Source organism: Leptidea sinapis, chromosome 1 (assembly GCF_905404315.1).
Source record: "Leptidea sinapis chromosome 1, ilLepSina1.1, whole genome shotgun sequence".
NCBI lineage: Eukaryota > Metazoa > Arthropoda > Insecta > Lepidoptera > Pieridae > Leptidea > Leptidea sinapis.
The window spans coordinates 4,075,168-4,088,196 of record NC_066265.1 but is presented as its reverse complement, the minus strand read 5'-3'; the positions used below and the strand labels follow the sequence as shown (position 1 = coordinate 4,088,196).

General features: G+C 36.6%; 1 protein-coding gene across 1 annotated transcript in view; it reads left to right on the top strand.

Moving 5' to 3' along the window:
* LOC126968604 (disintegrin and metalloproteinase domain-containing protein 10) overlaps nt 1-13,029 on the top strand; it is a 153,297-nt gene that overhangs the window by 55,678 nt on the left and 84,590 nt on the right. The window contains exon 2 of the mRNA XM_050813635.1: nt 11,224-11,417. Within this exon, the coding sequence (XP_050669592.1) occupies nt 11,224-11,417 (194 nt within the window). The remainder of the gene's footprint in view (nt 1-11,223; nt 11,418-13,029) is intronic.

Sequence of the window (13,029 nt, the reverse complement as noted above, 5' to 3'; positions counted from 1 at the left end):
TAATACTAGTTACTTCCAGATACACTGTCTTTTACAGTTACTTAAAAGCGTATATAAGAATTTAACTTATGAAAAACATTTTTTAACAGTTCTACGAGAAAATAAATAACATTTGTCTATCATACATATTACTGGTTAGTACTTGAGCGGTCAGTATTAGACACTGACAGTCCACCAATCTTGTTCGTGCAAATATAAACCTGTTCTCATGATTTTAAAAGAATTATCAGTAAAGTGGGCCATGAATCAATTCTATCGATGGTACATTTTTCCAATCTGTTCTCAATAGCAAGACAACAGTGTTCCAGGCGCTCTATCTAGCATAAATATCAGATTGCTCAGTGGAGCGTGTGTGAGCTTCAATAATAAAATATTAGTGCTATAGCAGTACAAACTCGCAGAGGGATAATCTACGAGACAGCCGCAGTCGAATGCAATCTAAAGCGATGCGCGGGCCCGGGCGTCACGTAACGTAAAGGATTTATTCAGCTCAGCAGGGAATTGTTTCCCCGTCAACAGAATGCTAATAAAATATGCGAACGCCACTTCAGGTACATGAATAATCTGAGCTACTTCGGTATCCTCAGCTCGTTCAGTAACGCTCTCTCTGACTACTGTAGAGAGTAAAAGAGGTATTTGGCCATGAAGAGAGAAGTGTTGGTTCAACCTCCTTAGTGTATTTAATAAATATAATAGAGATATTATGTTTTTCCGTACCCCTAAGGTAAAATTCTATATATTATATAGAATCACGTCTTTGTCCGTCTGTGTGTCAAGTCCTTTTTTTTTAAGGAACAGAGGGATCGAGATGAAATTTATATCAAAAGCATCTGGAAAAACTTAATTGTCAACGTTATAAATAAATTACTCACAAATTACCAACTAAAACACCGAGTAAACCGCCTCTACACGAGGCAACCTCGAGTCATGTTGACTCGCGAATTCTGATACGACGAGATTCGATTCAGAATTCGGAGGCGAAACACGTGTCGAATTGGTGAAGGCAAATCGTATCGGAATCAGCACTCAAGAAAAACTCATAACATTTGGATAATTATGGATTTCCGGAAAATAACGTCTACTTCAATAAACTTTAATAGCATAACTGGCAAAAAAAAAACCGTCCTTAAAGGCCGGCTATGTGCTACCTATAGGATTCAGGTCGGTTTTTTAGTGTTAGTTAATAATAATAATATATAATCAACCTGAATGAAAAGTCCTAAAAAAGCTGTACACAAAAATACAATTATATCATCCACGTCGACAAAAATTTTCATAAATTGAAAACTACTGGGCCAAACTATGTTAAATTTTTATGTGACCAAATGGCATCTATTCCGCACCGAACTTAAGAAGAATTACGTAAATCGGATCATAAATCTCAGAGTATATATATAACATACATATAAAAAATACCGATCGAACTGAGAACGTCCTCCTTTTTGAAATCGGTTAAAAACGACGTAATATTCAATATAACATAAGCATGTATTAGTATGCAGCGCACAAAACTGAATAAGCATCCAGGGGCTTGGTACAGTCACCCGGGGCTAAAGACATGTGCATGACATGTGTGTGACTTGCACGTCTGACTGCTAATCATGGTCTATCATATTCCGAGGCATTCATCAGTATATTTCAATAGCAACTGTCTAATCGAACTGTCGTTTGTGTTCAGAATTGATTAATATGCCGATCGTGATTTTAATGCAAATTCAGTTTCTGCTTTTATATGGAATTGAATCTGATTCTATTGTAAATCAGATCTTATCAAAATCATTTTATTCATGTAGATACATACGTAGAGTTAATGACACTTATGAATGTCATGTTTTCTTTTTTATACATTTACCACCACTTAAATACACTACAATAAACAACTAGACTCACAATCACGCTCAAGAATTGTCTGAAGCAAAACACTGCTTACGCGTATATTAAGTAGAGTTTTCGTTCAGTTGAGTTTCGACCGCGCTTTGAATACAACGCCACGCAATGACAAAGTGTTCAGTGAAAAACTGTCCTGTACGCGTCCGAGCTTCAAATGAGCATATACAATAGACTTTGAACATTGCTGCAACGAAATAAGTTGTTAATTTAAATGAATGTTTTATTGTTATCTGTATAAGTTAATGTATGTATGTATAACGCCGCTCGGACATTCTTTGACGACCTCTTAATAGGCGATTGGGAGTCTATTTTTTTAATGCACGTCAATGTGGACGCTCTATAAAGTCGCCAGCGCTCTTGTGGTGCCGCTGGTGTTATAAAAGAGTATGACCGGTATATATGCGTGTGTTGTTTCCTTTTCAATAAAAAAAAAGAATTTAAATCAACGAATTCTACTTGTACATTACCTAATAAAATTACAGTTAAAATTACAGACGAGAACAAACAATATCAATATGAATAAAATAAACTGAATTGAAATGAAAAACTTTATCCTACTCTCAAGTATAATAGAGGGTCATTTGCATCTGTCTATTTAACTGTTAGGTCTCGTGCCAGATTTTGGCGAGACAACACGTCCTGAGGATGCCTCGTGTAGAGACGAAACACGTGTCGAATTGTTTTAAAAACAAATATTGGCGGAATTAACACTAAAGAAAACTTAAATAATTTGTATAATTATGGATTTCCGCAAAGTAACGCCTAATTCAATAAATTCTCTGCAATGATACCTCGCGGCGAAAAGGTACCGGATTTTAATGACTGCAAAAGTTTTATTTAATACAGGCTGGCTGACTGGTAAATACCGTAATGATGAAGTGGAATTTGTAAGCATGCGCATCGCAAAATCATTTATTGATCTAACATATTAGAAACACACAACTTATATTTTGCTTCCTTGAGCACTCCCCAACCGAACAATTTGTTAGCCGATTGAAAACTTTAATTATTTATGGGCAAAACGCACCAGTTAAGAGCGGAAATAATTGTAGAGTTTAACGTATATAAATAGTAGTTTAAAAAAAGGTAAAAAATTGAATTTAAAATTAACACCAATTCCTTTCTTATCGACGATAGATAAAATTATATAAATTAACAAAAACCTTATTTTACAAATTGAAAAATGGAATAATTTTATCAAATTAATGTATTTCCATCGGTCCTCGATAAAGTTTTAACGAAATCTGGCCGTTTAAAGTCGGTCAAAATTGCGCCGAAATGAGTTGGTTACAAACAAACATACATACAGGTGAAGCTAATAAAAAGGGGGTACTAAAAGTTCAGTCATATGTGTTCTTTTGTAGCCGTCTATTTAGATAATTACGAGTTCTATGAGAATTTTACATCAGGGCAAAGAAACGGGGGGTAAAATACTGTAATTGTTATAGCTAAATAAAGATCACTGCCACAGCGTTTTAAGAACAAACTAAACATAAATAATTTAATTTGCACTAAAATTAATGGACGATGCAGAACTCGAACCCGCGCCTCTCGGGTTCCATCCGAGCGCTCTTACCAACTGAGCCAACCGTCCGAGTGACACATCGACCGTTAATCTTGGTATGTCTTGTTCAACTCTCGGGCTCTGTGGTACAAATTAATATCTCTTAAAAATAACAAACTGTTAATAAATTAAATTTTATAAGAAAGATAGCTCTATTAATAAGTTGTATGATATTAAAATGGAGGGTAGTTATCGAAAATTGCTGAAAGAACTTTCCCAACACTGGTGTGTTTTCAACCTTAGGGAAAATTCATTTGTACCTACCGTTTATTTATTTATTTTGAGCCTAAAAAGCCATAAATTCCTTTACATCTTTACATTTGCGTATTTACTTATAATTTTTATTTATTAGTAGTAGTATGTGTTAATGTTTCATTTTTTTTAATTAAATTATTTTGTTACTATTGTTAGTCATTATGTTCTATGTATAACCGCCTTCAGTAGTAAAAGCTTTCAATATATTTTCTACTCGTGCTTATCTCTTGCAACTCTTGTCCACTTCTTTCCTGCTGATTCTACCATGTCATCTCTCCATCTCTTATTAGGGCTGCCTCGATTTCGTTTCCTATTTATAGTGGTACCAGTTCATTACTACTTTCGTCCATCTTTCGTCTTTTGTTCTTTGTATACAACGTTTATATAATATGTTATATTTACTAGTGGGAGGCTCCTTTGCTAAGGATGCCGGCTAGATGATGGGTACCACAACGTCGCCTATTTCTGCCGTGAAGCAGTTATGTGTAATCATTACTCTGTTTCGGGACGAAGGGTACCGTAGCTAGTGAAATTACTGTGCAAATGAGACTGAACATCTTATGTCTCAAGGTGACGAGCGCAATTGTAGGGCCACTCAGAATTTTTGGGTTTTCCAAGAATACTGAACGGCACTGCATTGTAATGGGCGGGTCCTTCTCGTCTCGTCCCTTATTTTCATAAAAAAGAAACATAGATACATGTACCAGCCGTATCGGACATAAGCGAGGTAATGTGGCAGCGACACACGATGTCCCAACATGGAGCACGTGATCTCTGAGCCAACGTGTTCGATCTGGCTGACAACGTGATGAAAATAATACATTACGGATACGGATCAAACGTTTTGGGCCGCGCTACCGACAGACTACACTCGTGATTTCTGATCGCATTTGTAGCTTTACAATACGAGATTCTTCCGATTATAAAAATATCTAATAGATAAAATTCTCATGTCGCGGTGTTTGCAGTTCAACTCCTTCGAGACGGCTTGACCGATTCTCATGAAATTTTGAGTGCATATTGGGTAGGTCTGAGAATCGGACAACATCTATTTTTCATCCCCCTAAATGTTAAGGGTGGTCCACGCCAATTTTTTTTTACATTTTTTTTTAAATTTGTTTGATTATGAGTCAGCATTAAAAATACATACAACTTCAAATTTTCACCCATCTACGATCTACAGTTACATTTGTATCGCGATTTTAATATCGGCAATGCAACGTTTGCTGGGTCAGCTAGTAATAACAATAAAACTTTATTTCAAAGTAAGTACAGACTCAAATAATGTTAGTTAGATTAGTCTTAGTCAGATTAATGTTAGTTAAATTATAATGAAACTTTGAAGATCATCACAACATCAAACATCGTTCATAAAATTTTTTTTTCGAATTTTATTTGTGTAATCCTGGTAAGGTGAGGGTTATCACTTTGAAAACATAACAAATTGTTTAGATTTCGGTTTCGACATCTCAAGTCAATTTCCTAATGTGTAAATACTGGGGTTGAGCAGGTTATCAACTGTAAAGTGGATTCTGTAGATGAAGCCACAACCTCAGAGTTGAAAAAAAGCATACGAGATTTTATGACGATACGTCACTCAAACGGTTAGCTCAGTTGGAAAAGCACTCGCACGGAACGAGACAGGTCGTGGGTTCGAGTCCCGCATCGTTCATAAAATTTTGTTTTCTATTTTTATTTGTATATAAAACTTCTTGATTTACATCAATAGATATTACCACTCTAATCACAACTATATATACACAGTAATACCAAATAAGCTATAACTTAGGAACGCCACACATCTAGATGCTAGGAGATATATTAGATAGCAGCGAGTTGTACTTTTGGATTTCTAGAGTCATTCAAAATAATATCTTAACTACCACTTTCGAAGCATTTTAATCAGGTAATTCACAAACCTTACGTCAGACTTACAATATACTAGTGTATGGACAATCATAGGGTATAATAGAGAAGAACATCTCCAATGGAGATACAGCGAGATAAAAAAGGAAAGCGAATCTATTGTTTCTATAACCGAATTTTGATTGACATGTCATAAACGGGCACCAACGCTTGGAATTAACACAAAATTGGTCTATACGCTAATCTAGTCTATATTCTAAGCACTGACCTGTATAAATATCACTTGACAGCAAACTTTTTGTGCCTATTTGAATCGCCACTCGCAAACGTCCAGAGAACTAATTTCGTTCGTTTTCCGTCTTATTTATGTAGTTCAAGAATCAACGTTATAAAGTACACAATTTTTTTGTAACTAGTTCCTGAGGTTGTCATCACTAGTTTTAGTACCGCAGACTCTCGCTACATGGCCAACAGCGCCAAAATCGCGAATATCAAACAGGCACAGAAGCACTTTGACAGCTGCCAGTCCAGTAGTATATAGTAGAGGTCAGTGATTCTAAGTCTATGAATAGGACGACGCTAACGTTATATATCATTCATCGGTCGATTTTACGATCGATGACGACTGTTTATCGAAAACACATCTAACGCCCGCATTCACAGGTATCTAATAATAATAATTTTGTGCATTATCGGTTTGTCAGGTCGTCTATACGCTGCCAGAAACTGTCATAACCATAATGTTAACACCAGGAACAGAAATAAACTGCTGATGCCTGCTACTCAGCTAAGTTGAGTTAGTAAGTCTTTTGTGGGGCGATGTATATGCTTTTACAACAAGATCCCAGAAAATGTTCAAAACAAAAGTATTACTTTATTCAAAAGAATTGTTAAAAAACGTAAGTGTGGTAAAGGTCCTTATAACATAAATGACTTTCTTAATGATACCACAGATTGGGAATGGAGTGACTATAAAATAATAAGATTAATTGTACAATATTATTTTGTAAACATATTTATTCGATGAAAAAAAAAACCCGCTGAGTTTGTTGCGCCCATTCTTCTCAGGTCTGAGGCATTCATTTTGGAATGGGTGGTAGATTTTTGACTTTCGATAAGTGATGTCACATCCTATTTTGAATAAAAATATTTGAATTTGGTATATTCATACTTTGGATCGATGTAGGTCACTTGATTGACAGGTCAACGCACACCTCAAACCGCTAGCTCTAGAAACTCTGGCTTTGCATGTAGGTTGAGTGTACGCTTAACTGATGACGGGTGTATTGCAACAAATGTAATTTCAGTAGGTAACCTAAGTATTCGTTGGTAATGAAGCGACTGAAGTTTAGTAAGACCACGCTGTGTGAAAGAAAGAAAATCATTATATAATTAGCTCCAGATGACACTTATGCATGACAATGGTGTTACACCATGTAATAAAGCTACGATAATTTGTACGTCTAGACTCTAGATAGAGTCTCTTGCTGTTAGACAACCGATGAAAACACGCCAGGAATATTCGTTTAGTGTGCGTGACAAGCTACGTCTTACACTCGCAATTTGTATGACACTTTGAGTTAGTGTGCGTGAATTGCTCAAAATACAGGTTAGTTCTAATCTCAGTTTTTTGCGATGTTTTCAAAGCTGTCATAGTTTATATAGATGTATAAATGGACGTAGTTTCTGAAGAACGTTCCAAGCCACAAACATCACATTTTTAGGAATTTGTATTTAAAATTTAACAAATATTAGTGTATTTTATACACGTGGGGCTACTAAGTCATGATATATATATATATGTATACCTACTTAATTGACTACTTTCTTTTAAAATACTATGTTACTTAAGAAGAGTTATTAGTTTTTGGCCATTCTTTCGATTGGCATCATAAAAGTAGGGGTGTTTTTTTTATATTTTATTATAGTGGATTCGATTCCCAGACGAGGCATGTAATTTTAGAAAAATCTTTGAATGCAGAATTACTAATTTTTAAAAGTCTTCTTTCAGTAAAATAGCCTATCTTCGATATTTAAGGTACTTTCCCGTCATGTCCCATAATTTTGGGACACCCTGTATATATATATATATATATGTGTGTGTCATATGAATCACGTGACCAGTTTTGTGTTCTTAACTCAATTTCAACATGATTGTGATTTGGAACGTTTTTCTGGAATTACGTCCAAATGATCTAAGAAATAATAATAACTTCATTCCCCAAACATTTCAATAATTAATAATAGAATTTCAAAACTTGAAATTATATTATTAATTATTTACATACAATACTCGTACAGGGAGCAAAGACAGCTAAACTAGTATGACACAGTTCATACTGCTGTTAGTGACTTCTCGGTACCAGACATAAATACCTACATAGTCAAATGAAATAATCAAAATCAGATAAAGGGTATGTTCCGATATGCACTGCGAGTACTGCACAGTACTGTAGAAAAATTCGTTCCGTTATGGACTGCCAGTATACTGCCGCAGTATCCTAGGAAAATATATGACGTCATAAATCACCGCCATATTCTACTCACAGTAGTGAGCACTGGCGTTTTCGAGGTAAGGTACTCCCAGTACTTTGACCACGTGATCAGTCAAAACCACTCGAGTGCCTAAAATATTGATTAAAATATTTTTAATTTGACAGTACTCCAACAAAAGTTTTTTTTAATGAACTAGAAAACTTTAATATCCTCATTTGAATGCTGCGTCAAAAAATGCGGCTGACAGTATACGGGATTGCGTTCCGTTTTAAATAGTAACCAGTATAACTGGCTATAAAGGAACGGCTTCACAGTATACTAAATTGACGTTACACTGCACAGTGGTCGCAGTGCATATCGGAACATACCCAAAATAAAATAAAAATACTGTCTAAATACAAATAAAGGTATAGTATGTACATACAAATACACAGGTGTATATTAATTAGTGTTGTCAGACGTCATAGAATATTTTATCACGTTGACTTCTTCGTAGCTTTTGTAAATTATCTGTATGTTTTATCGATTTTGAAATTTCTAATTAAATTCCAGCTATAAACCTAGCGTAACTAAAGTGTTTTGTCTCGTTCACTCAACATTAGTTAGAGCAGTCAGCATGATGTAACGTGATATAATAGAGATTAGATTTTACTTCAAAACCTTTAGTAGCTATGAAATAAGAATTAATCACTTAATTATTCGAATGATTTTGAACTATTCGTTATTGAATTAAACAGTAAAGTCAGTAAACACTTTGTGCAATCAATTATCGGCTGCTGCTTTCCCGAACCAATACAACTTGGGACCTTCAAGAAAAGAGCATACTACCACCTTAAAGGCCGGCAACGCATCTCTTGACACCTGTTGTTGCGGATGTCCATGGTAGGCGGTTGTCTCACCACTCCCCATCCCGTGAGCCTCTTGCCCGTTTGCCCCCTCGTATATGAAACAAAAAACATTATTCATTAAATAAATATCGCATACATGTTAGCCACGAACAGGTCTAGCCTATTTGTGACAAATTGGAGTCCACAAAACATTCCGCTGATATTTTGGCCTGTACATTTTGAAAACATTGCAGGGTACCTAATATTTGAAGCGGTGGTTTTGTTAAACATTGAAAGATTATGCTACGGTTATGGCACCGGTAATGGTCTTCAATACATCTATAACACGACCGTTTACATAGCCGTTAACGATCAGAAGCTGGTTATATAGCTCAAATTTATTGATATTGCTAAGTTAGCGATGGTTGAGTAAATTATTATCTCGTGATATAGCGCATAGGCTATCCGTACCGAGCGAGATATATTTGATATTGTATGTATTCCGTTACCGCAAACCGCTTTAACAACTTTTACATTGCGCGTGTGGTCAGTTAGAAACCTCTTCGCTATTTGTACGGAGCATCATATCTGTGACTCATGTAAAACGTATGTTTTGGTATACTTTTTCTAAACACATAATAAAATCGTAATAATGATGTGTTTCCTACAAACAATATGGATTCCAAAGAAGTACTCTATGTAATTGTCTGTTTGACGTTTAGTCTTTAAGTTAAAGAAAACTGCATAATATATGTAATTATTATTTTGTATGGATATTAAAAAAAAGGTCGGACAACATATAGGCTAAATTATTATCAATGCGCTAGGATACAGACAGACATATTCTTTTTGCTACTTTAGTATTTTTATATGTTATTATAGGCCTTAGTGCGGAATTCGTTCAACATATTTTCTTAATTTTTTATTTAAAAACGTAGTTGAGAGTTGAGTAGTAGGTGAGTGAAATTAATGTGGTTACAGTTGGGCTTAAAATCAATGATTTATTTATATTCTATAAACGCAGAGCGACGTACCCTGACCGTATTCTAGGTGAGTGCATGTCCTCACCTCGTCCTACTCCAGTGAGATACTATTTTCGATTTCTACGCATTAAGTATTTATCACTACTAGGAACCTCTGCCCGGTATCTACGTTCCCTGGTCAGTTCACCATCACCACTCAGTCATCTCCTTCTTCCTCGTGTGCCTCTCCGACTAAAGAAGGTTTAAAGTCAGCATTGTAAGTTTAACTTTTTTCTTTGCGAGACGGAATAGTTCTGCCGCACTCACTATATCCGTCCACTCGCGGATGTTCCGCAGCCCAGACTTTCTTCTTATACCTACGCCTTTTCTTCCGGCAACTTTTCCCATCATGATGAGTTGTAGGAGTTACTCTCGTTCCTAAGCACGTGCCCCAAATATGCGACTAACCTCATCTTGATGATTTGCATGAGTTCACGTTTTTCATTAACGCGCCGCAGATTTCCACATTCGTAAGCTGGTGACTCCAGCTTATATGCCCACATTTTGAAAGCTTCTAGTCGTTTCCTGAGGGCATTTTTTATAGTATATGCCACCCATCCGTATAGAAATATGAACCAGATGTAACAGCGTAGTATATGACCGCGCAAGGAAATCTAAAGATTGGGATTGCAAAGTACTTTTTTCATTTTGCTAAAGCCACTTCATTTCTTGTCGCTTCTACTCTGTCCAACACAAAAATATTCATTCCGACCAGCAGTGGTTTAGAATATTAATTCTTATTCTCGGTCGATACGCTCTTAACAGAGCTCCCTCTGTTAGAGGTCATTCGAGTACTCTCATGCACGGGAACGCCCACGGCAGATTCGATCTGATCGGTCCATCGCATAGGTGACCTTCCGCGAGGTCTAATGCCGTCGACTTTAACCTGGACGACAAGCCGTTCTATGGACTGGCTGCCTCGCCTCAATACGTGTCCAAAGAAAGCATTGCATTATGAAAGATAATTGCTGTTCGATTTTTAGTTCAGTAGTAGTTGATACACTTAGCATCCATCTTCAGCACCACATATCCTGTGCATCTATCTTCTTCTTTTCAACCGCTCGCAATGTTCACGTTTCAGTTTAGGTTACACGGTTATAATAATATAATTTTGGCACACTTTTACACAATTTATCCAAACTAGTCATAGCCTGTACTATTGGACAAGGCAACAATATATTTAATACACTATACTTACTTAAACATTCATAAATAAATAAGCATCCATATGGATGCTTATTAGTAGACAGGATCACTAACCACTATATTGGTATTCGTCTAACCGAAACATGTCTTGTTGCAGCATCTCGTCGCCTCAGCGAGTACGTGGAACACTACGAGGAGCTGGACTACGATGCAGATCGGATCCACGTGCAGCATCTGCGCGCGCGCCGCTCCATTGAGCCGCCCGACCTTCGCATCAGCTTCCGCGCACACACCAGGCACTTCCACCTGCGACTGCGGCGAGACCTCTCGGCGTTCACTGAAGATTTCAAGGTAAAAGATCTAAGGGCTCCAATTTTCCGCACATAGAATATGTAATGGGAACAATTTGTTATGTTTAAAGTGATAAATAGATTAGAAAAAGTCAAAGACACCGACATAGCCTAAATGATTGCGGAACTGAAGTGGCAGTGGGCAGGCACATAGTTCGACGGACAGATGGCCGTTGGGGCAGTATAGTCCGCGAATGGCGACCACGTACCGGAAGACGCAGTGTTGGTAGGCCCCCCACAAGATGGACCGACGATCAGATCGCTGGAATACGTTGGATGAGGGCAGCTCAGGACCGATCGTCTTAGAAATCTTTGTGGGAGGCCTTTGCCCAGCAGTGGACGTCTTCCGGCTGATGATGATGACGATAGGATTGAAAGAGCAACATCTCATGAAAATTATTAATGAGAAATTATTGGGGTTGAGCAGGTTATCAACTGTAATAAAGTAGATCCTGTAGATGGAGCCACAACCTGAGAGATGAACAAGGCATACCAAGATTTACGAACCATGAGTCACTCGAACAGTTGGCTCAGATGGAAGATCGCTCGGACAGAACCCGTGAGATCACGTTCGAGTAGTTCATAAATTTTGGTTACATATTTAATTTATATTTAATGGGATTTTTTATCCACAGTATGGATCGACTCCAAAAAATAACAATAATTGTCAACTCAATATAATACACTATATTGTCGGACCACACGGAAAGCATCAGCCATGACATAAAAAAAAATCATCAAAATCGGTTCACCCAGTCGAAAGTTCTGAGGTAACAAACATAAAAGAACAGACAAAATACAGCCGAATTGATAACCTCCCCCTTTTTTGAAGTCGGTTAAAAAGACGCATAATCGAATTTAGTCTAAAATAAAAATTAAATCGAAATAACTATTTACTTTCATTTAAATTAATAAGTTGAATAGATCTGTTTCCAAACGTGAAAAACTCACATGTCCACACGTTATAGAGCAATTCTAATAAATTTTTCAGTACAAAAGGGAACCAAAGTCTTGTGTATAGGAAAAAATGTGTTACTATTGTAAAGTATCATTTGTCTCACATCTCGTTCAAGTTTAAATCAAATTAAATCAAAATCACTTTATTCCTGTAGGTCAAGGAAATGAATCTCAAGTTTTCTTCTCTTTATTCATTTACCGCCACTTCGCAAAAGGTTGAGCTTTTTAATGAGAATAAGTGGCAAGAAACTCTTTGTCACTCTTTTAAATTAACATTCACAGCTTCATCGTTTTAGAAATCATTTCAACTACAATATAATCTAAACTCTACAGTAATGCAACAAAAATATTCAAAGGCCGAATACTCAAACGTAACGCCTTACACGTGTAAGTCAAGAAAGTAAATTAAAATTAATACGTAAAAACGTAATAAACAAAAAAGAGACTATATCTCGTGCCAGAATCTGGCGAATCAGCATCTTTTTTTTATGACAGTAAGGGACGAGACGAGCAGGACGTTCAGGTTAGGGTAATTGATGCCGTTTAGAATTCTTGAAAAATCAAATAATTCTGAGCGGCACTACAATTGCGCTCGTCTTAATTCTGCTGCACGGCAGAAATAGGCGCCGATGTGGTACTCATAATCTAGCCGGCAC